At 44.8% G+C, this 21,694-nt stretch overlaps 3 protein-coding genes and 2 non-coding genes across 15 annotated transcripts in view; 2 read left to right on the top strand and 3 right to left on the bottom strand.

Moving 5' to 3' along the window:
- The window catches only part of DENND2B (DENN domain containing 2B), a 148,818-nt gene extending 144,256 nt beyond the window's left edge, over positions 1-4,562 (top strand). For all 7 annotated transcript variants that reach the window (XM_032359633.1, XM_032359635.1, XM_032359634.1 and 4 more), the window contains 5 exons: positions 97-138; positions 1,141-1,252; positions 1,768-2,007; positions 2,917-3,003; positions 3,791-4,562. In XM_032359633.1, coding sequence (XP_032215524.1) covers positions 97-138; positions 1,141-1,252; positions 1,768-2,007; positions 2,917-3,003; positions 3,791-3,825 — 516 coding nt within the window. In that variant the 3' untranslated portion in view covers positions 3,826-4,562. The remainder of the gene's footprint in view (positions 1-96; positions 139-1,140; positions 1,253-1,767; positions 2,008-2,916; positions 3,004-3,790) is intronic.
- Positions 4,563-11,157: 6,595 nt separating this feature from the next.
- RPL27A (ribosomal protein L27a) lies at positions 11,158-14,161 on the bottom strand. Its single transcript, XM_032357982.1, has 5 exons — positions 14,069-14,161; positions 13,617-13,680; positions 13,106-13,181; positions 12,239-12,413; positions 11,158-11,329 (listed from the first exon to the last, which is right to left on the bottom strand). Exons 1-5 carry the CDS (start codon positions 14,069-14,071, stop codon positions 11,201-11,203), a joined length of 447 nt encoding a protein of 148 aa, XP_032213873.1. The 5' UTR covers positions 14,072-14,161; the 3' UTR covers positions 11,158-11,200.
- On the bottom strand, positions 11,429-11,559 carry LOC116600468. The gene has a single exon (XR_004289669.1). It is a non-coding gene; the product is annotated as a small nucleolar RNA SNORA3/SNORA45 family (small nucleolar RNA).
- On the bottom strand, positions 12,807-12,937 carry LOC116600469. The gene has a single exon (XR_004289670.1). It is a non-coding gene; the product is annotated as a small nucleolar RNA SNORA3/SNORA45 family (small nucleolar RNA).
- Positions 14,162-14,189: 28 nt separating the features above from the next.
- Positions 14,190-21,694, top strand: part of TRIM66 (tripartite motif containing 66) — a 60,089-nt gene continuing 52,584 nt past the window's right edge. For 2 of the 5 annotated variants that reach the window (XM_032357979.1, XM_032357974.1), the window contains exons 1-2: positions 15,573-16,972; positions 17,464-17,650. Coding sequence is in view for 3 of the 5 variants with exons in the window: in XM_032357974.1 (XP_032213865.1) it covers positions 17,606-17,650 (45 nt within the window). In the remaining 2 variants the exon portion in view is untranslated. Of the gene's footprint in view, positions 14,443-15,572; positions 16,973-17,463; positions 17,651-21,694 lie in introns of those variants that run through there. The other 3 variants (XM_032357977.1, XM_032357975.1, XM_032357978.1) reach the window with 2 other exon arrangements.

The following is a 21,694-nucleotide window of genomic DNA, read 5'->3' as shown; positions in this document are numbered from 1 at the left end:
CCTGTCCCTTCCTGGAGTTATTCCTGTTGTCTGACTCTGAGGACATCGCAGGGGCTCATTCTCTGCATCACTGCCACTGATGATTCTTTCTTTTAGGCACTGATGGTGAATCTGGGATCCGACCGATTCATCCGACAGGTAAAAAAGAGCAGGACCCCACAGAATATGGCCTGCCCTGGGGTAGGTGCCTCTTTGCTGCAGGCCCCAGGGCACCCGACACTGTTACACACATTGCTCAACCCTTACAGCCTATTTGCTGAGCTCTCTGGGCTCCATATTCACAGACTAGACAAAGATGGGGAGAAACTGAACGGGGAAGTGTTGACCCCAGCAGGATCTGCCTTTCTGGTTGGGATCATCCAGTGTGATGGGAGTGTGGGAATGTGAAGAGCATGGCCTGGAAGTCTGAACACTTGAGGTCTGGTTCTGCCACCTTGGAGCCCCACGATCTCAGGCAGGCCTCCCAACTTCTCCAAGCCAGAGTTCTCATCTCTAAAGCGGGCATGGTGACACCACCTGCCTTGAAATGTTGCTGGGGGATGATACATGATGCACAGGATGCTATGGAATTTCAAGGTTTACAGTCATCGTTGTAACTTTAGAAAGCCTTTGTTAGTCATGGAAGTTCTTCCGGCTTTCCACTAAGGAGCACAGCCCACTGGTGTGCCCTCCGGGAAGGTAGAGTGTGTTACACACCACTGACAGCTGCTACTTCTGGGTACAAGGCATCAAGGTACAGACACAGAACAAGAATGCAGAGATAGGAATGACAGCCTAACCTCATACCTGAGCCACAGGCTGGGCCATAGTTTCCCTACACTGAGCCAGCTCTGCTTCCCACCATGGAGCTGGAGAAAGAGGAGCTGGGGAAGCTTCCTCAGGGTGCTGGGCAAGGAACCCCGAGCTCCTGGGCAGTGAATCCCACGGCCTCCACCACTTTTTATCTTTTTATCCTTGGACGAGTTTCCTAACCTCTCTTTCTGCTCAGCTTCTCATTATAAAATGAGGTTGATAATAGTATTAGGATTTGGGGGAAGAATGAATAATATTAAATATTTAAGCTCTTTAGCCAGGGCCTGGCATATAGTAAGTGCTCAGTGTCTATGATTATGATGACTGTGTGTTTTCCTTCCCCTGTAGATGGATGATGAGGACACGCTGTTACCAAGGAAGTTACAGGCGGCTCTGGAGCAGGCTCTGGAGAGGAAGAATGAACTGATCTCCCAGGACTCTGACAGCGACTCTGATGATGGTGAGTGAGGCTTGCCCCAGGGCAGAATCAGCTCTGGCCCCAGGACTCCCTCTGCTCTGGATCCGGGCCTTATGGTACCAGGACCCTGTTTCTACATACCAGAACCGTCTCACTGATGGGGCTTCAGGTACAGGACCTTGGTCTCAGCCTAGCCTGGAATTCTCCAGCCCCACTACCAGTGGGCTCAGGGAGTAATGGGCCTGCAGGGAGAGAAGATTGTGGTGTTTTGTCAGGGGGAGTTGAGAAACATAACTTTGGGGGCACTTCTGGGGTGGCCCAGGCTAGAAAGCTACCCTCTTCCATCTAATTCTTCTCTACTTCAGAAGGTTTGAGAAAGATCAGAGGCTAGTTACAAGCCCAGGAGCATAAGAGATAAAGTTTCAAAAACCACTAAGTGGTTCTGGCTAGAAATTCTCTTGGGGAGAGGGAGACAATACCAGGTAGAGATTGGGGTTGGAGGTTGGAGATGACCGGTTCTTGGCCTGAACTTTGAAGATTTGTCTTTTCTCTTCCAGAATGTAATACCCTCAATGGGCTCGTGTCAGAGGTGTTTATCCGGTTCTTTGTGGAGACTGTCGGGCACTACTCCCTCTTCCTGACTCAGAGCGAGAAGGGAGAGAGGGCCTTTCAGCGAGAGGCCTTCCGCAAGTCTGTGGCCTCCAAGAGCATCCGTCGTTTTCTTGAGGTTTTTATGGAGTCTCAGATGTTTGCCGGCTTCATCCAAGACAGGGAGCTAAGAAAGTGTCGGGCAAAGGGTAAGGCCAGAAGAGATTGGGGTTGGGGGCTATGGGCCCTCTTGTATAAGTTGTCTGCTACTAGCAGGCCAGAGTAACTGTGCACCATGACAGAAGCTCTTAGCTGTTGTCTGGGCCAGGCCTCCTACCATCCCTTTCTTCTGCTAGAAACCACCAACAGAGCTTTCTTCTCCTCCTGTTGCAGTAAATGCCTTCACGAGACTGTGCACAGGCCGCAGCCATGTGGCTGGTAGCGTCTCCCTCCACCCAAGCGCAGCGTACCATTGGTTGCCCATCCCTTCCCCAGATGCCCTTCTCAGTCAGAGAAAAAGGCCAGACTGAGCAATTTAGGGGGTTCTAAGAACCAGAGGTTGGAGAAGCCATGAAGAAAATTGAGCTAGCTCTTGGGGTTGGTGGCAGCCTCCATTCAGAATAGGTTACCTTGTGTCTAATATCAGCTCAGCTCACTCTAGGACTTTTTTTTGTGTTTTTTTTTTTTTGTTTTGTTTTGTTTTTTTAATCTCATCAAGATCTTTTTTTCTAACCTCAGGGTTGTTAGTTACATCTTCTGTTCACTAATACCATCCATTTAGTCTAACAAACCTTTTGGAACAACATGGTAGAGTGTTCTAAGAGGACCTAGAGAAGGCACCAGCTCTGAAACAAGGAGTGGCAACTTTGCCTTACAGAGTGTAGCTCAGGCACATGCGCTGGGAAGCAAGGTGCTGAGGGCCTCTTGCTTCAGCAAGTGAGCACAGTGAGATGTTATTAACTACAGTTCTGATGATGAGACCGTCTGAATTCTAGTAAGATGCTCCCATAAATTGTAATTGCAGATCCTTTGTTTCTCTGGGCCCATGGTCCCCTCCAATAGGCCTCCCTTCCCTTCCTGCAATGATGGTTCTATTCCCTGTTCCTCCTCTTCCCCAGGCCTCTTTGAGCAGCGAGTGGAGCAGTATTTAGAGGAACTCCCAGACACTGAGCAGAGTGGGATGAATAAGTTTCTCCGAGGTTTGGGTAAGTAGCATGGTCACTGATGAGATAGATGTTCAGCAAGAAGCTGGGGCTGGGGGATCTGTACCCAAACTACTCTAAACCAGTACCAGAGGGTATTTATATTGGAGCTGTAGACAGAAGAGTAAGAGATCCCCTGATGAAGAGGTTCTCAGCCCAGTCCTCCAAGAGCATTAAGCACAGTATATTTTTTTTAAGATTTTATTTATTTATTTGACAGACAGAGATCACAAGTAGGCAGAGAGAGGAAGAAGCAGGCTCCCTGCTGAGCAGAGAGCCCAATGCGGGGCTCGATCCCAGGACCCTGAGATCATGACCTGAGCCGAAGGCAAAGGCTTAACCCACTGAGCCACCCAAGCGCCCCTATTAAGCACATTAAATTGCAGAACCAGGAGAAACCAGAGATCCTTACATAAATCAGGTCTTTTCCTGCGTGTTCCTTCCTGAGTGTATATGAGGATTCTGGGGGCAGTGAGCTTTTCTCTAGGCCTAAAGGGGTCTACAAAAGTCTCAGTGCCAGAGTGCCCTTCTCTGAAAACCTCCACTGTCTTCATAGCATGTCTCAGTTTAAAGGGAAATTGGGGCCAAAGAAGTTAAATAGCTTGCACATAGCTACAGAGTGATTGATACCAGTGCCCTAATTAGAACTCTAGCATATTTTCACTGCCCCGGATCAGATCCGTCTCAGCTAAAATCCAGTCTTTCTAACCAGATCTCCCACTGAGAGGGTTAAGGCTGTTACAAGAGTTGATACTGAAACCTTCTCACCCTTGCCCTCTCTGACCCACAGGCAACAAAATGAAGTTCCTCCACAAGAAGAATTAAGCCCCTTTCCCAGTAACGGAGCCCAGTGCCTTGCCATGCCTGGAGCCTGGGGAGGGGGCCAGCTTGGAACCTTCTGGGCTGCTGTGGCTACTCCGCCCCCACAGACCCTGCCCTCCAAGCCAGCCCACCTCTGCCTTCACAATATCCCAGGATACTGTTTGTAAATAATCTGCTGTAAGCTTTCTTATCTCTTTTTGTAACAAGCAAAGAGAATCTGGTAAATATTTGTATATTCCCAAGGGGCTGGGTGCTGGCGACTGGCCAATTATGTGCAGCTGACTGTCTCAGCCGAACCACTGATCTTCCCCTGGAGGCTCCAGGCCTGCCTGCCTGAGGCCCCTGCTGCCAGTCTTGGGCCCTGGAGAGCAGATGCTGTCTTGTTATGTACAGGAGGACTATTTTTTTTTTTTTTATTAATCTTAGAGTTTCTATTTTTTTTCCAGTACTCCCCCTCCCCTAACCCTCCGTTTTTGAAAGGCAAAGGCCAATCAATTCCCATTTGCAGCGTGGTACCAGACTCTCGGGCCTGGCCCTCTCTTGTTCCTCCCACCTTTGTGATGATGGTCAGTGAGTCACGGGAAGCCCACCCCCCACCCCCGGCTGTTCCAGTGCTCTCCAGGCCCAGCTCGCAGTCCGTGGTGGCCACGATGCGGTACAGGGCATCCCTCCTTCCCACCATCTACGGGTGTTCTCAATAAACAGTGTACAGTTGTTTGGGCCCAGAGCCCTACGTGTTCCTTGGCTTCATTTTCTATAGTTCTCTCTCCTGGGGGATGGGCTCAGATAGGCCAGTCAGGAATGAAACACCATCATGCAGGGAACTGAGCACTTAAGAGTTCAGCTTCAGTGTGAGTCACTTACCTCCCCTGAAACAAGTTCTCTGGCTTGAACTGTTATGACTGGTCTAGAAGATACCTTGTCATTGTTTTGTTCAGCTTGCCACTTCGATAACCAGCTGTTCAGACTCTCTGTGTAAGTGTTCCCAGTGATGGAAAGAATGATGGAAAGAATGCTCAGTGCTTGCAGCTCCACTGTTAGGTGAATCTTAAAATTTTGCTCTTTAGTATGAAGCCCTCACTTCATACTAAAAGACATCACTGGGTGTTCTGACATTGGTGGTTAAAGCTCAGCAAAAGCCAACCCAGGCTTGCTCACAGCTCTGGCCCATTGCCTATAGCTCTTCTGTCACTCTGTTACTAGTTTTCTCCTGTTGACCTCTGCAGTATTCCTTGGAAAAGCAAGAAGAGCAGGGCAGGAAATATGGGTGGCTTAGGCTTTTCACCCACCCAAGGCCTTCGCAGAGCAAAGACTGTGAAAATTTCTAAGACGAAAGATGAGGCAGTAAGCTGGAACTCCCTTAACTGAATTCAGTTTGGCACTGGCAGAATTTGAACCAAGAAGTAGACCTTCCTGTCCTTCCGCCCTGGCCTACTTAAACAGGAGACAGCCCTATCCTGGACTCCCCTCTTCCTTCCCATTTCCATTGAGGCTCCCAAGGTCCCAACCTGTTTGGGGTTTGAGGTTGCTATCTTCCTCCTAAAGTAAAGGGTTTGTTTTCTGGGAAGACAAAGTCGTCTTCTCCTCTGAAAAAGCCTCTTACATAGTTGGCTTTGGCATCTTCCAGGAATAGGGAGGCAGAGATTGAGGCCTCCTGAATCTGAGTTCTCAAGCTAAAGTAGAGAAGATAGTACTTATCAACAGAAAGTCCAGGGTCCGGTATAGTTAACTTCAGGACTCATTACTGCTAACCCAGCCTGGGCTTCATGATGGTCACAGAAGTAGATTCCTTAACAGTAAAATAGTAATAATACAGTTTCCAAAAGCTGTTTCTTTCTCCTTTCCTTCTCCCACTCCCCTCTTTTTTAATGTGATTCCAAAGAATCCTCACAGATATGTGATCACATCACAAGAGATATAGGTATAAATTCCTTTTTTAAAATAAAATTTGAAACTTTTATGTATCTTTAAAATCTTAGGATACCTAAGATTAACCCCAAGGATTTTTTCCTCCTGTAAGGGCCACAGCTTCATCCTAATTCAGAAAATCAGTACAGGCCCATAATGGCTCTGGTTGGGCTACAAGGGTCCACACAGGGAGTACTATGGACTAGGCACGGAAGACTTTGGGGGAATATAGAGGAGGGTATGATAGCAGGCGGCCTGGTATGGGGTTGACAAAAAGTGGTCAGGACTTCTTTCAAGTTGTTTTACATGACCCCTAAACAGATGGTTCTTAACCCTATCAGATCCAACACTCTCCTTTTCTATAGCACATACTCTAATTCCCCCCTTTACTATCCTGAAATGAAATTGGTATATAAGATAACCTACCTAAACATACCTTAATTTTCATATAAATAGGGAGAAATAAAAGGAAAAATTTTGTTTAACATGTATTTAAATATGTAAATGCTTGGGTATAGCTGTACTAGAAGATACAATGAGGTTGGATATAGAATCACTGAATTTAGCAGCTACACAAGCACAGATAAAAGTGTGTTGTATCAGCAACAGATTCTACTGAGTAAGTGCTACCATTGGTAAGAGAGCTGGACAACTTTTTTTTTAGAGGGTATGGAGGGGCAGAGGGAGAGGGAGAGGAAATCTTAAAGAGGCTCTACACCCAGCATGGAGCCCAGCACAGGCTCAATCTCAAGACCCTGAGGTCATGACCTGAGTTAAAATTAAGAGTCAGATGCTTAACGGACTGAGCCACTTGTGCACGCCAGAGAATTGAACAGCTTTTGGCAATGTTGTGAGCAAAACACAGTATGAGCTTTCCCTTAACTTAAACAGCATTTGGAATCCTGGAAAACTGAGAAGTATATATACCCTGGGGGAGGGTATTATGTGTAAAATGGAGATAGATCTAAACTAGATTTTTGTTGTTGTTTAGAATCAACCCATACATTGCAGGATGTCTAGCAACCTGGACCCTCCATGATTGTGACAAAAAAAACCTGCCCCATTCATTTCCAAACTGTCTCCCCAGAGGATGGTTTTTGCCACCATTGAAAATAAGTGTCTTTAAACCATCTTTCTGACCACCCTAGAGCACTTACTCAGGGACAACACAACGATTTTCCTCTACCAGAAGCCCCAATGCCTACAGAGTGTCAGCCCTCTTCTATTCTGGAGTCAAGAAAGGCCCTGGGTTTTCTTCTTAATCACTTTGGTAACTTTTAGAGCAGGGCAGGTTCCCAATACATCTTCCTAAATGCATTTTTGTTTGTTTTTAAACTAAATATGCATGCTCTGGTAAACTGTAGTGTCAAAATGAGGAATCTGGGTTCCTTAAAGGCAGTATTTTGAAGGAGTATCTTTGGAAAGCCATATTATTCCAACTCCAGCTTATATTGGAATTAGGGCTCCCCCAAAAGCATTCTAATTATAATCACAGCTCAGTTCAAATTTTTGCTAATAATAATACCCTTTTACATGGAGACTTGTAACTTGTATCCAAATGACTTATTTATAAAGATACAGAAGCAGTATTTAAAAAAAAAAAAAAAAAAAAAAAAGGAGGGGGGAAATAAAAGTAAAACAAAAATTGGGCCATAAAACAGAGCCAGAATTCAATTTACATTCTTAATAAAGGTGATACACGAAATTAGTTTCTAGAGCCAAAGTGGTAGTATGCCTTCCTAAACATCTTATTTGCCTATGGAGGTGGGGGTGAGTGTCACTTAAAAGGTCATGAAAACTTAAAAGAAAGTCATGAAAATTCTAGACCAAGAGAAAATACTACATTTCGGTACTGGCAAGTTTCTGGTAACTTGGAAATTATTTTCTGTCCATTTATATTGCTTTTTATATTATATTAAATATATTATATTAAATATGCATTTGGTTAAGCAAGAAACTCAAACTATCAAAACATACATCTCCCCCACCTCACACAGCTCATTAGAAATGCCTTCTCAGTTTTATGTCCTCCTATTTCCATCTCCATGTACGTACAAGCAGGTGTCCCAGGTACCGTGAACGTCGTAATTGGCGCTCATCTTTTTGACAACCAATTAACAAGCTAATTCTGAGAAGTTTGGAAATTCCCGTGTTTGACGTGAATAAAAACCATGTTTCCATAAGCGCCGCAAGGTTGGCCCGGCCCCCTGTTCTGAAGGGGCCCACGCCCACCGAGAGCCGCCGAGTTAAACCTCCCGCCAAGCCTAGGAAAGTCTCCCGGCCGCTCGACAAGCCCGGCTCCGCCCATTCCGGAACTGGCTGCGCCCACGGAAGGAACCGGTGCCGAACGTGCTTCCGGTCGTGGAGCGGGTGAGGTTAAAGTGACCCCGGAACCAGAACCTTACACCCTCAGGAAGTGGTTCTCCGGGGCTGAGGCGAGAAGAGGTGGGTGTTGTGTGATGGCGTCGCAGAAGTAGGGCAGTGTAAACCACAAGGGCAGCTGCGGGAGCTTCAGGCTCTGTAGGGCTGTGGCCTCTGCCGTCTCCGTTGTCGTCCGCCTTCCGCCGATGGTGCGCCCTTAGGCACACCAGGGGTTTTCAGACCAGGGGCTGATTTTGTGTGGCCTGGCCATCAAGTAAGAATACGCGTATTTGAATTGAAACCTTAAATTCGTTAGCGGATTTTGAAAATGGGTTCGAGTCCGATATCGACAACTTCTCTTTTTAAAGCTTCAGCTCCGAGGTTGTATGAAAATGTATCTAAAGCACATGTACATAAGGCCAGAAATCCTATCCTTAGCAATCCAAGCTATAGAAAATAAGCAGGTCAGCCTGATGGGCTAGGTGACGTTATTTTACCAGTCTGAAGAGGAAGGTAAACATGGTTGAAGACCACGGACTTAGAGGTTATCTGACAAAGCTCTGGCCTTCGTTTACGGGAAGACTTCTATTGACCCTATACCCAGATCAGCCACTAAAAAGACCAGTGGCAGTGTGGGCCTCTGCCTGCAGCACAGACTAAGCAGCTTGGCAGCTTCATTTGTTTCTTCAGCGTGGACTGTATCTCAGCAGTGGCCCCTTTGATGCAAATATAAAGTCAAACTGTAAGGTTTGCGCTTGGTCCCATCAAACAAGCCAAGTGGTCCCTATAGGTCTGTGCTTTTCATTTGCAATATGAAAGTACGGTTTTGTCTCCTGGCTTCCTTGACAAGATTAACACCTGAATCAAAGCATCTGCCAGCTATTAGTTGTTGGTACTTGAGTAAGCAAGCTGGAGAGTCTGCTTCAGCTGTCCTTCCAAGGCCAGGTGGGATGGCATGGTATCTGGATTATCTTCTATTTAAAATGGATGAGGGACTTTCACATTCAGCATGGCCATCTACACCTCCATACAAGGATAGGTATTATCCCACTTAACCCCACCCTGTTTATGGATAGTGATGCTACACAGTAAATTTCTTGGTAAGAAACTGGCTTCTAAGGGACTTGTTTTCACATATGGGCTAAATCCTACCTGTCCAGGCCTAACCATTTAGCTGCCAGCCCCACCCCAATTCATCCAGTTGCAAAGTCCTATCCATTTAATTTTCTGAATCCTACTCCTGCTTTCTCATTCCCATTTTCTTTGCCCCACCTCCCACTGCAGCCCAGTCCCTAACTACACTTATTTTGCTTAACTTTCCCAAATTGGATAGCATGTTTGCTCTTCTCTCTGCTTGATCATTTTCCCTTGACTTATCAGACCATGGGAATTAATTTGTCCACTCCCATAATCGTTCACAGGAAGTCGAAAAGGTTTAGTTAAGTACTTCCATTTTAATCCACACAATCCTCAGTCTTTAAAGATGCCACACACAGCTGTTAAGATTTGGGTCAAAAGCTCAAACCCCATCTGTATCTCAAGATATTTTTAGACTCTTCGTTGTGTAATTATAATCAGACATTAAATTCTCTTAGTATCAATATCAACTACAACCCATTTCAGATCCATGACCTCAGCTTCCATATTGTATGTCCTCCAAGACACTAAGGGACCAGTTTTGCCTTTCTCCATCATCAAAGATCAAATCTGAATTATCCAGTTTGTCCAACTGAGTAAAGCCTTTGCACACTTTTCAACCAAATCACTAAGTTTGCTGCCCATTTTCCTTTTACTTGGGGGTCTGCAGAATCCTCTAAAGGTTGTCACAAATTTGTCCCATCGGAAGTCATGGTTCCCAGCCCACATATCACCCTAGAGGACTAAGAAACCACCACTCAAACCTAGTCGCATTTTAAGTGTCATCCTATTTTTTTTGGCCAGGGTTGTAGACACCAACTTTATTTGGGGCCAAAGAAAACGTCACAATTTTTGGAAAGAACTAGAAAAACTGTAGCAAATTATAATTTACCCTGAGATCTGAAGGTCCTATCTGCACACAAGCACTGGTCACCGTTTCATTTTTGTAGGATACAAACCTCAGAAAGCCCAAGTACAGCTTCTGGCTTTCCCAAATTCTATGCTAATTTCAGACTAGAATCTTTAGCATCTCATGATGTAGTTCTTTGAACATTAATACACAGGGATATGTACATCCTGACAAATGCTTTTCAGATCCCAAACCACTTTCATGTGTAAAAGCCCCGATGTGTTCAAGATTCAGACTGGGCCCCATCTCAAGATTCTGGAATGGTATGATAAAAGACAGAGTCAAGGAGGAAAAACCTTAGGCTCAGGAATTATATCCTTCACAATCGCTTCAATCCTATCACTTTGTCCACTCTTTAGAATGCCCCATCAAAACTGAGTTTTCCTGGGACACCTGGGTGGCTCAGTTGGTTAAGCGGCTGCCTTTGGCTCAGGTCATGATCCCAGCGTCCTGGGATGGAGTCCCACATCGGGCTCCTTGCTCAGCAGGAAGCCTGCTTCTCCCTCTGCCTCTGCCTGCCACTCTGTCTGCCTATGCTCACTCTCTCTGACAAAAACAAAAACAAAACAAAACTGAGTTTTCCCTTTTGGAGTGCCTGACTGGCTCAGTTGGTAGAGCAAGTAACTCTTAATCTGACGGCCTTGAGTTCAAGTCCCATGCTGGGTAAGAGCTTACTTTAACAAAACATAACTAACCGAATATCCCCTTTTGAGCCATGTATTACAGTTAAAGGGTGTATTCTCCTACTCATTGTAAATTCAGAATATACAATGCAAATTGGTCTTTCAACTCTAAGATACATACATGTGCTATCATTCTCACTTTATAAATGAAAATGTTCTAGTTAGGTACTGGGTCAAGTCCTCTAAGTGCTGGTGCTCTCTCTTCCACACTTTCTGAGGGGAGCTGACCGAGTCTCAGGCCCTCATACCCTTACTCCTGGAAATCCATCAGGTGGGTTTCTGATATACAGGTCAGGAGGTAGGGGTGCTAAAGAATTTACACCCAGACCAGAAAAAAAAAGCACTTGTTAGCATTTAATGAACCTCTCCCCACGGGGCTTCAAGCTACTAGAACACAGGCGCCCCCGACACCCTTGATCTTCTCCTCTGCTCTTCTACTGAAGAATTTGGCCTTCACGATGACAGGCTGTTTTGGGAGTTTCCCCTTTCCCAAAACTTTGTAGTAGCCCTGCAGGAATAGGAAAAAAAAAAGCTTTAATACACACCACAGCAGATGACAACTCCCTGGGTGAAGAAAGGTGCCTGCCAGTCTATGCCACCCAGGAGATCATGTTTCTGATCTGGGCACTACCGGGGGCACTGACTGCCCTCGCCAGTGAATCAAGACCAGCAGATTCTCTCTGAGGACTCTAGCACACCAGGACAAGAGATGTGTCAGGATGTGACTCTAGCCTCAAGCAAACATCTCCCCCACCCTATTCAATTACCAGGTGATAAGCAAAAATAAAGACTACATTCCCAGCAAGGTTCCAAGAAGTCCTGACCATCAAAATTGCTCAAGGAGTGTTAAGTAGGCTAGGGAAAGGTATTTAAAACTTAACCAAAAGCCCCTTTAGGATTTAGACTATCTCCATACCCATGGGAGGTAAAACTGACACAAGACTGGAACTCCAAAAGACATACAAAAATGCTTTGTCATCACTGTTCTGGGGTATGTGGAAATCTCTTCAGATAGTGGAGATCCATAAATAACAAACATCTCAGGATTTTATTCTGTAAGGGACATAAAGGGCCAAGAGCTGTGCCTCACATAAGCGGGGCTGTCTAAGAGGGATCAGAGCCAACTAAGATACTGCCAAAAGCTTAGACCAGAAATGCAAACCTGTATAAATCAGGGCAGTAACAGTGAGGATAAGATTACTGACTGTAAAGATTATTCTTCTTCAAATATTTTATGTGAATCACAACTGAACTAGAGTTCAATTTTGGTCAGTTACCTGTGGAAATTCTATCAAAAGATGGAATAGTCTAGTAGGTAACTGGGTAGAGATTCCATATAGCTCATCAAATAGATTAGATTATCCAGAATTTTGAGAGGCAAGGACAATATGAAGTCAACAACTATTCCTTCACTCACCGATCGCACCACATCAATGATAGGAGCAGCTCCAGTCTTGTTTTTGGCGGCATTTACTCGTGTCTGCTCACTGACTAAGGTCCACAGTTTATCAAGGTTGACAGTTGGGCAGAAGCTCTGGTTCCTCTTTAAGTGGTAATGTCTCATACCAACTTTTCCAAAGTAACCTGGGTGACTAGGAAGAGAAGGGCAATCACTTTTATAACCTGACTCCAATTAAGAAGTGATGTGTAAGATGATACACATTGTTCATCTCTTCATTGTTCATCTCTCCTAGTTTCAGTGTAAATTGTTCACTGCTGTACAACAGTGACACAGCAGGTATTCTATCCATTGTTGAGCTAAAACAAATATTTAAAAAAGAAGCCACCAAAGATGCTCGGGAGTAGAAGACTAGCCTTATTTCATGGAACCAGGAGAAGTCACTGAAAAAGTCAGAGGCAATGCCAAGACGAGGTCTTCAAGATCACTTGACAGTATTTTATGGCAATTTTACACATTCTTGTGATAAGAGATTTTCTAAACAAATTTGGGGACATAAGTCAATCTAGGAGGTGCATAGTTAATCTGATGTCACTAACCCGGTGACTGACTATGCCATGAGGGTCACAGCCAGTGAATAAGGTCAGCAATTACTCTTCGAGGGCTCTAGCACACTAAGGCAATAAGCGGATACCCAAGCGTGACTCTAGCCTCGATGAAAAGTTCTCAGTTTGCATCAAATGTTAACTTGGTAAAACTCAGCCACACACAAGGTTTTCCAGGGTAAGAGGCTTTCTTCCCATTGAAGGTGTCCTGAGTCAACCCTCTGCCCCTAACTCCAAACTGTCAGTGCCAGGAGAAGTACAAGCCAAGAAAAACACTCACTATTTGTCGAAGTTGATCCTGTGGTGATGCATGCCACCAGCATTACCCCGGCCTCCTGGGTGCTTCCGGTGCTTGCCTGCAAGAATACAAAGCTACATGGCTATAGCCTTCTCCAGCCCCTCAATTCTTCTCCTTTCCCCACACTTCTACATATTTACTTATCTTGTTCCCAGTCTACAGTACCTCTTTAAGCACTGCTATTCCCTCAAGTTTCCGGGTGAAACATCTCTGCAATGTTCCACATCATAGCACTATCCACAGTACTCCATGCCTTCGACAAATTAACACCTTGCCCCAACCAAATTTCATTCCCCCAACTGATGTTAAATTTTCTTCAAGCAGAGTACTGTAGAGAATTCTAAAAATTCTCCAAAAAAAAAAAAAAACAAACCAACCGCTAACAGTCAAATTCGCAGAAGGCGAACCCACTTCTACCCTACCCACTTCCCGGCTAGGTAAGTACCCAGCGGGGAGAGCTCAAAGCCGACCAGGATGGGATGCCGACACTTACCGATGCGGCCGTGGCCGTGGCTCACGTGGCCCCGAAGTTTCCGGGTCTTCCTCAGTCTGGAAGGCTGTATGGAAAAAGGTGCTTGGTGATAAGGCCAAAGGGAGATGGGGCAGAGGGCGAGCTTGAGCGTGTGCGAAGGGTCTGTAGGCTTTGGGGATCAAGTATCTGCGCTGGGACACATTCAGCAAAGGTGAAGCTACGGACTGGCCCGGGGCCATGCGGCCTCATCAAGGCGGCGCCCGAGCGCGCGGGTCCCCGTGTCTCAAGAGATTCGAACCCAGGAAAAGCACGCGGCCCGACTCCAGGGCCGATGCCGGCCACCCTGCCCTGAGGTCCGCCATGGACGGCCTGGAAAGCCGGGCCAAGATCGGGGGTAGGTGGCTGGGTGTAACTCGAGTAGTGCTCGCGGCCTGCACCCGCAACTAAGCAGAGGCACAAAAAGAACCACCTACCATATCGGCAGCCCAGACGGAAAAGGGAGGCTTTCGCGAAATCTCGCGAGGTACCGATGACGGGGGCGGAGCCAATGAGACTCACTTCCGGCAGGGAGGCCGGGCTTAGGGCGGTGTCTCTTGAGTCTCGCGGGTTTCGTAGGTCTCGCGGGTCTCGCGTGACTGCCAGACTAGGCTGTCCCTTCTTTGAACTGGACTTCTCTGCGGAGTCCGGGTTGCGGTGGCGCCCGGAATTCCTTGCGCGCGCACACCTCATTCCCTCAGGTTCTGAGGCTCAGAGCTGTCGCAGAATCCGCGGCTTGGGGCGCTGTGTGCTGCACGCCGTCGCGGCGCTTTTGCTCTGGAACCCGCCTAAGCCACCCTATCTCACTCAGGTCTTCGCCAGACGCCCAACTCTGAGCCATTCCTCGCACCTCGCGTTCTTCTTTGTGGTCTGCTAGGCTCTAGCGGTAGCGGTTGTTTGCTTGTTCTCTGGCAGCGGTGCGGATTCGCGAGGCGTTGTTTGACCCTCAGTGTGCCCACCGGGTATCTCGCTCTGCTCCCTTTGAGTCCTTTCCTAGGTGTCTACCACCCACCGGCACCTGCTCACCCACACCCGAGGACGCACTCGGTCTTAATTCCATCTTTGCCTTTGTGCTATCATCCTGGGCATCCCCAGTTTGAAGAATACTTAGTAATTCAGGGATCTATATACCTGGTTGCTTTATGGCCCTTTTAATGCAGACTCTTAAGTACTTTTTTCTAACCACCAAATTTTAATTTTCACTTGAATCTATCTGACATGGCCGTGACCCTCTCTCTCGCACCAGGGAACCCCTGCTCAACCTCGAACCTGCGAAACTTCTCTGGCCCATTCAGCCATTGTTGTTTACTTCTCCCACGTGTACTCGCACGCAGTCTCGTAGGCAGCTCTTAATATAATTGTCGACCCCGTTTATCTTCCCTTCTCCACCAAATTCCGTGGTAGTTCAGGATTATTTTCTTGTATCCACGCACTCCCAGTTCCTGGCATGTAGCAACCTTCAACAAATTAATGTGACTGAATGTACTTACTGTCACCTCACTCAGTGGAAGAGCCATTTCTCAGTCTCAACAGGTGTCCAAAAATCCCATTCTTTCAATTACTCTATGTGTGTATCTTCCCTACCCCGTTCCTGTCAGGTAACATGTTTTAGCGAAATATCCTAAATTCTCCCTGACTGATAGCTACCTAGCACCCTTACTCTTTCCTTTACAGTCAAGCTCCCCAAAAGAGTAGTCTGAATTCTGTCCATTTGTTGATTTCCCATTCATTGTTTACTCTGCAGCAATCTAGCCCTCAGGCACACCACTCTGACTCAAATCATCAATTAAAAAATACCAAATTGAGGGCGCCTGGGTGGTTCAGTGGGTTAAGCCTCTGCCTTCTGCTCAGGTCATGATCTCAGGGTCCTGGGATCGAGTCCCGCATGGGGCTCTCTGCTCAGCGGGGAGCCTGCTTCCTCCTCTCTCTCTCTGCCTGCCTCTCTGCCTACTTGTAATCTCTCTGTCAAATAAATAAATAAAATCTTAAAAAAAAACCCAACAAATTGAATGGACTCTTCCCATTCCTTTTACCACTCATTCTTTCTGTTGTACTTTACCTGTTTCACTCCTTTTAGAAACTTCTCTTCTTCCTATCTCTCTGGCCATTTCTTAGTCTTTTCAGGTTCTTTTAACTTTATTAATCATTTAAGTGTTGCTATTTTTCAGCCTCTGGTCCTTGCCTCTCTTAACTTTTCACAGTACACAGTCCTTGGGTGAGCTTATTTTGGGTGGCCTCAATTCACATCTCCGTTGCTGAGCTCCACACTCCTGTATTTACTTAATCTCTGATTATTATTCCTTGAACATTCTACAGACAAACCTGGTAAACATATTCAAAGACTTCAGTCTTCTCTGCTCACTGGTGCCTTCTTTATACTATATCTTGGTGAGCGGCACCCTTGTCCACCTAGATAGTGATGTCACGGAGACCTGAAAATTGTTCCCAAGCCTTCATTTCCCCTAATACACTGTCACCATATCCTTTTGTTCTATATCTCAGATCTGCTTCCTCCTGTTAAGGCCCCATGCCACTCCCTTCATTAAGACCCTCATCATGTCTCTTGAGTTCAGCAGCCTTCTGTGGCCATCCTGGCTGCATTCTAACCCTCCTCCAATCCATTTATCCTTCACATCTCTGCCAGGTTCATCTTCCCAAAACATGGCTTTCATCCTTTCACTTATTTGATCAAAAAAGTTGGAGAGCTCCCTATTACAACAGAATACAGCCCACTTGCCTTTCCAAACTAACCTCAGCTTCTCCTCTTACGCGAGATTTTCCTGCAGCCAGACTTGATACATCTCTTCTGCCTTTTTGCCTGTGCTGGTGCCATTTCTCACGTCTGTAGTGCTCATCTTCTTCCTGATCAGATATCCTGAATCTTCCTCAGCCTTCAAGGCCCACCTTATATTCTGCTTCTTCCACAATGATAATAGCCAAGTACACCTTGCAGTTTACAAAATGTATTTGCCTGAGAGGTCAGCACTACCAGCACCCTTTTATGAATAAGAATGAGAGAACTGTGGCACTGAAGGTTGAGCCACTTGCCAGAGGCTACAAAGCTGCCAAGAGACAGAGCCTGGGCCTACCTAGTCTTTAGTTTTCTCTTTCCAGATCTGTTTTTACCTCAGTGACCACTCCCTCTCTGACCTCACAGCATTATGGTCTTCATCAGTCCTTCAGTCCTTGATTACATACTGCCTGTGACCAGCAGAAAGAGTGGCCTTGAGAGTGGGGGGTGAGACCTAAGAAGAGATCACCCCCTATTTGAATCAGATCTGGCCATTAAGGGCCCAAGAGACGAACTGAGCTATCCTTGGGAACATGGTCTATGAATGGAGGTAAGCTGGGCAGAGCTCTGGGAATGAAAGGTAACCATCAAGTGTCCTGTAAGGAGGACTAGAGCAAGGACCAAGACTGTCCAGGGGTAGTGGTAGGGTTCTGGGTCATGAGCACTACTTCTGGGTAGTTTTGCCAGCTTCCATGGGTATAGAGGAGCTATATTCTACCCCTCAGGCCATCCATCAGAATGGACATTCTCCCTGAGTAGACCAGCACTCTGTGTGGGGTTCTGTGTTCACTTAATGCTCTTCTCATTGGTGGTTTCATCTCCAGGGTAGAGGGCATGCCCTGGGCAATCATCTGGCTCTGGTTTCTAGAAGGCTCCCTTTCATTCCCAAGGAAATCCTATAGCTTTAACATAAGGCTTATGTGTGTTTTGTCAGTGCAGGTCAGTTTCCCTAGGTTGACTAGCTCTGAGAGAACAAATGAAGTTTGACACCGAGAAGCATTCAGACATTAGGCATTTGGTGACCTGTCCTTCTCCACTCAGGCACATGGAACATGACCCTGAGACTTGACCTCTGAGAGGCCTGCTTCTCTGTGACATCTCTTCTGAAGTAGAGCGTGGCCTTGTGACATCTCAGGCATTTGGGCTCCCCCAGAGAGTCAGGGCCTCAGAAAATACCTGTGAAATGAGCAGAAGGGAGATGATGCCAGGCAGCAACCTGGCGAGACAGGTAAATGTGCTGAACTTTTTGGTACCCCAGACCTTTCTCCAGGGGACCTTATGAACACACCCCCACCCTGAAGAGGACCCTGTGATCCCTCTTTCTTCCTCTCCCCTCTGGGTTCCTGAGTTCTCAGCAGTCCTTCCGACAGCAACCACAAAATGGGTGGATCCAGTTTACTTGCACTCCGTCTTTAGGTTCAGACATTTGGAAATAATATGTTGCTTTCCTTTTTCAAGTAGAGGATTGTTCATTTAAGATGGGAAGAGCCAGGGTTTCTATTCTTTTTCAGTGAGAATGCTGGAAAAACTGAGAAATCCAAATTTATTTTAGAAAGGATTTTTAAGAACTGCATATAATAGAAAAGTCAGTGAAACATTAAAGAAAATGTAAAAAAAAATAAACATCTTGAATCATAATACCTTACAATGCTCTTTTTATGTCTGAATATTACCTTTCATGGAAAAGGTACCTACAAAGCTGATGATTGTAGCACACAGATCCTTTTGTATTCTGCTTTTCATTTGATATCATGACATTTTTCTGAATCACTACCTGGTCTTCATGATTATTATTATTAATAGCTTAAGACTAATTTATCTTCAGCAGATACTATAATTTACCAAGCCATTTTCTCCTGTTTTTGTTGTTGTTGTTGTTATTCTTATCGTGTCCTCTGCTATCAGTGATGCAGTGAACATTTGTGTGTATGTGGTTTTTTTCTTCTATTGAATAACTTGTTTAGGGTAAATTCCCAGGAGTGAGATGGCTGTATTATAGGGTATGAATATTTTTATAATTCATTTTATGCTGTTTCTTTTCCCCCAAAATGGATTATAGTAATTTATGCACCAGTAGCATGTATAGTTACCACTTTCAACTACCAGGTTCAGGTGGTTTTGTTGCTGTTGTTTGTTTTGTTTTTGTTGTGGTTGTTTTTGCCTCTATAAGTAGTTGTTGATATATGGCAATATGGCATTTGGAGGAAAATCCGCAGGACCACAGGGTTGTCTTCAGCACAAAGTAAAAATAATCTAATTTCCGAGAGTCTTTCTGTACTGTGTTGAATAGATTTTTAAAAAATATCATGTTACGGGGCACCTGGGTGGCTCAGTGGTTTAAAGCCTCTGCTTTCAGCTCAGGTCATGATCCCAGGGTCCTGGAATCGAGCCCCACATTGGGCTCTTTGCTCAGCGGGGAGCCTGCTTCCCCTCCCCTCTCTCTGTCTGCCTCTCTGCCTACTTGTGATCTCTGTCTGTCAAATAAATAAAACCTTAAAAAAACATATCATGGTACTACATGGAAAATGCATTCCTAGAGTTTTGTTGGAAGCTAGGATGGAAAACCTTGTTGCCATTAAACTCAGAATAACAAAATGTGAAGAGAGGAATTTTTGTGCATTAGAGGGCAGTTTATCCAATAGCACAATAAAGAAGGGCTTAAATACTTGGGTTTTCGTTTAATTTCAAATGATAAAATTAGCAGAAGGAACACAGAAGTTTGGGGTCCTTCCCCAGCTAGCCAAATGATATTGAACAAACAGTATATTCTCTTTGGATCTTATTTTTCTTGTTGAAAAATGCTGAGATTCATTCTTTCATTTTAGAAATATTTATTGAGCGCATGCTATGTTCAGACACTATATATGCCTGTCAGGTAGTGAGGAGCAGGGACAAGGGTGAACAAGAAAGACTAAGTCATGTCCTAGGACTGTGTCCGAAGAGACAGTAAACAAGTACACAGGTAATAATGTCGCATTCAACACCGTCTAGCTCGAGTGGATGTTTTCTCATTACCTAGTGTGTGTCTCTCCCCATTTTTGCCTGAAGTACTTGTTTTGATGATTAATTTTGTTCTCTCCTACCCATGCAAACAGTCTTTGGAAATTCTTACTTCCAGTGTGACATGGAATGACTTGCTCTGCCATTCCTTGGCCAGGTTGTAGAAACCCTCAGATCAGGCTGTAAGGTGTTAAAAGGAGGGATTTGTAGCAAGGTAATGTTATATGAGAGGTTTTCTGTCCTTCCAGACTTTCACATAATGTTCATTTAGTCCATGTTTGTCTGGGACTTAACGCAGAGGTCACAGGCTAATGACTGGTATGTTTTGTTTGACTCATGCTGTTTTCTCATGTTTTTGAAATGTAATTAGTTGCCAGTGTTTGTGAGTTTAAGTAAAAATGTGGATTTCTGACATTTTGGAAAACTAAGGTTTGACAACACTGGGCCCACATTCTTTTAGGTGGAACTATTTGTATGGCTAGCCCCTGTGAGCATTTGAATTTGCTACCCCTGCCTTCCTCTATCCTCTATCCTCTTCCGCAGGTCAGAGGAGATAGGAAGGAGAGGGAAGAGCTAAGGTGTAGTGAAAAGCAGCCAGAGGAAGGGGGTAGAAGTTCAGTCATTTGGAGCCCCCCAATCCTCAAATCAGAGACTCAATTTCTTGGCCATGCCTTTAATTTAAACCTTATCCTCATAGAGTTACTTCAGTTGGTTTTCTAAGACAGAAATGAAATATTTATTTATATACTCATCCCGAGTAGTACCCACTGGTATTGGAAAGCCATGCCACCACCTTGAATCCCCAGAGTAATTATTTAAAGCCTAATGCCGCAGTTCTGAAGGTGCTGTCTGTAGACCGATGACAGGTGGTGGGGGGATGGGGGTGGTCCCTGAGACTTCCGTAAGTGTCCATGGGGTCACAGGTATCCACAAGTGTCCATAGCATCAAAAACATTTTCATAATAATATTAAGATGTTATCTGCCCTTTTCACTGGGTTGGCATTTGCTCTGGTTGTGCCAAAGGAAAAACCAAAGATGGTGTGTAAAAAGCCAAAGATGCTGGTACAAGTTATGCTGTTCTTCGCTACCAGGCATTTGCAGGAAAAGAGAGAGAAAGGAAAGAGAAGGGAGTCTCACTTAGGAGTGTCCATGACGAAGCAGTAAATAGTTTACTACGTTTCAGTCCTTGAATACGTGTTTTTAATATTCCGTGTGAAGAAACTGGAAGAATGCATAAAGCACTTCTACTTATCAAAGAGAGGAACTGCACATGTGCTGTAGTGTGAGTTGCAAGCTGAACTAGCCTGTTTTTTTGTTTTTGTTTTTGTATGACACCAGTTTTACTTGAAAGAACAACTGACAGACTGTGGTTATTCAACCTTGGGAATCTGGCAGGTATTTTCTCAAAAATGAAGTGAGCCTGTCATTTCAAGGAAAAAACCCGACAGTATTTGTTGCCAGTGATAAAATTAGAGTTCCCAGCAAAAATTAGAATTCTGGTAAAGGTATTCTGAGTCTGACATCTTTATTTGAGTCTGACATCTTCCTTGTAAAGAATTTTTCAGTAAGATTTGAGGCAATGTGAAAGAGTGTGATGTTTTGTTATTGTCTAATGAAACGTCAGTACTCAGAGCATCTGCATAAGTCATTGAACCAGTATTTTCCAAATACTTGGCAAATGCTTGGTGTTATAAGATGATGCCTGAGTAAAAGAACAGTTCACAGTGCAAAATAGGACAGTGGATTTTAATGTAACAGGGTAAGAAATGTTCACTGATGTAGTTTCAGATTCCACATGGCAACCAGCCTTTAAGAAACTACTACTTGTAGAATCAAAGAAGGTGCACAGTTACCTGACAAGGCTATTAAATATAGCCATATTTTTTTCTAACTGTGCAGCCCCATGAGGCTGGATTTTCCTCATACACTATAAACAAAACAACACAGAGTGGATTGACTGAAGAAGGAGGTATAGGATTCCATTTGTCTCCTATTAAAACAGATATTAATGAGGTTTGCAAAAAGGAAAAATGATGTCACTCTTCTTACTAAATTTATTGTTTTGAAAATAGTTAATTTTTTCCCAAAAAAGTACGTTATTCAGGTTGACATGTAATAGGTTTATTGTTTTTGCATGAATTAAGTTTTAATTTTCTCAGTTTTCAGTTATAATATGGTAAATAGTAGTAGATAGAACCCAAATAAATAAAATCTCTCTGGGGTCCTGAATAATTAAAGATTTATTTATTTATTTATTTATTTGACAGAGAG

The sequence above is a fragment of the Mustela erminea genome, chromosome 9 (genome assembly GCF_009829155.1).
Source record: "Mustela erminea isolate mMusErm1 chromosome 9, mMusErm1.Pri, whole genome shotgun sequence".
NCBI classification, from domain to species: domain Eukaryota; kingdom Metazoa; phylum Chordata; class Mammalia; order Carnivora; family Mustelidae; genus Mustela; species Mustela erminea.
The sequence above is the reverse complement of the archived record's forward strand: the minus strand, read 5'-3'. Positions and strand labels throughout refer to the sequence as shown.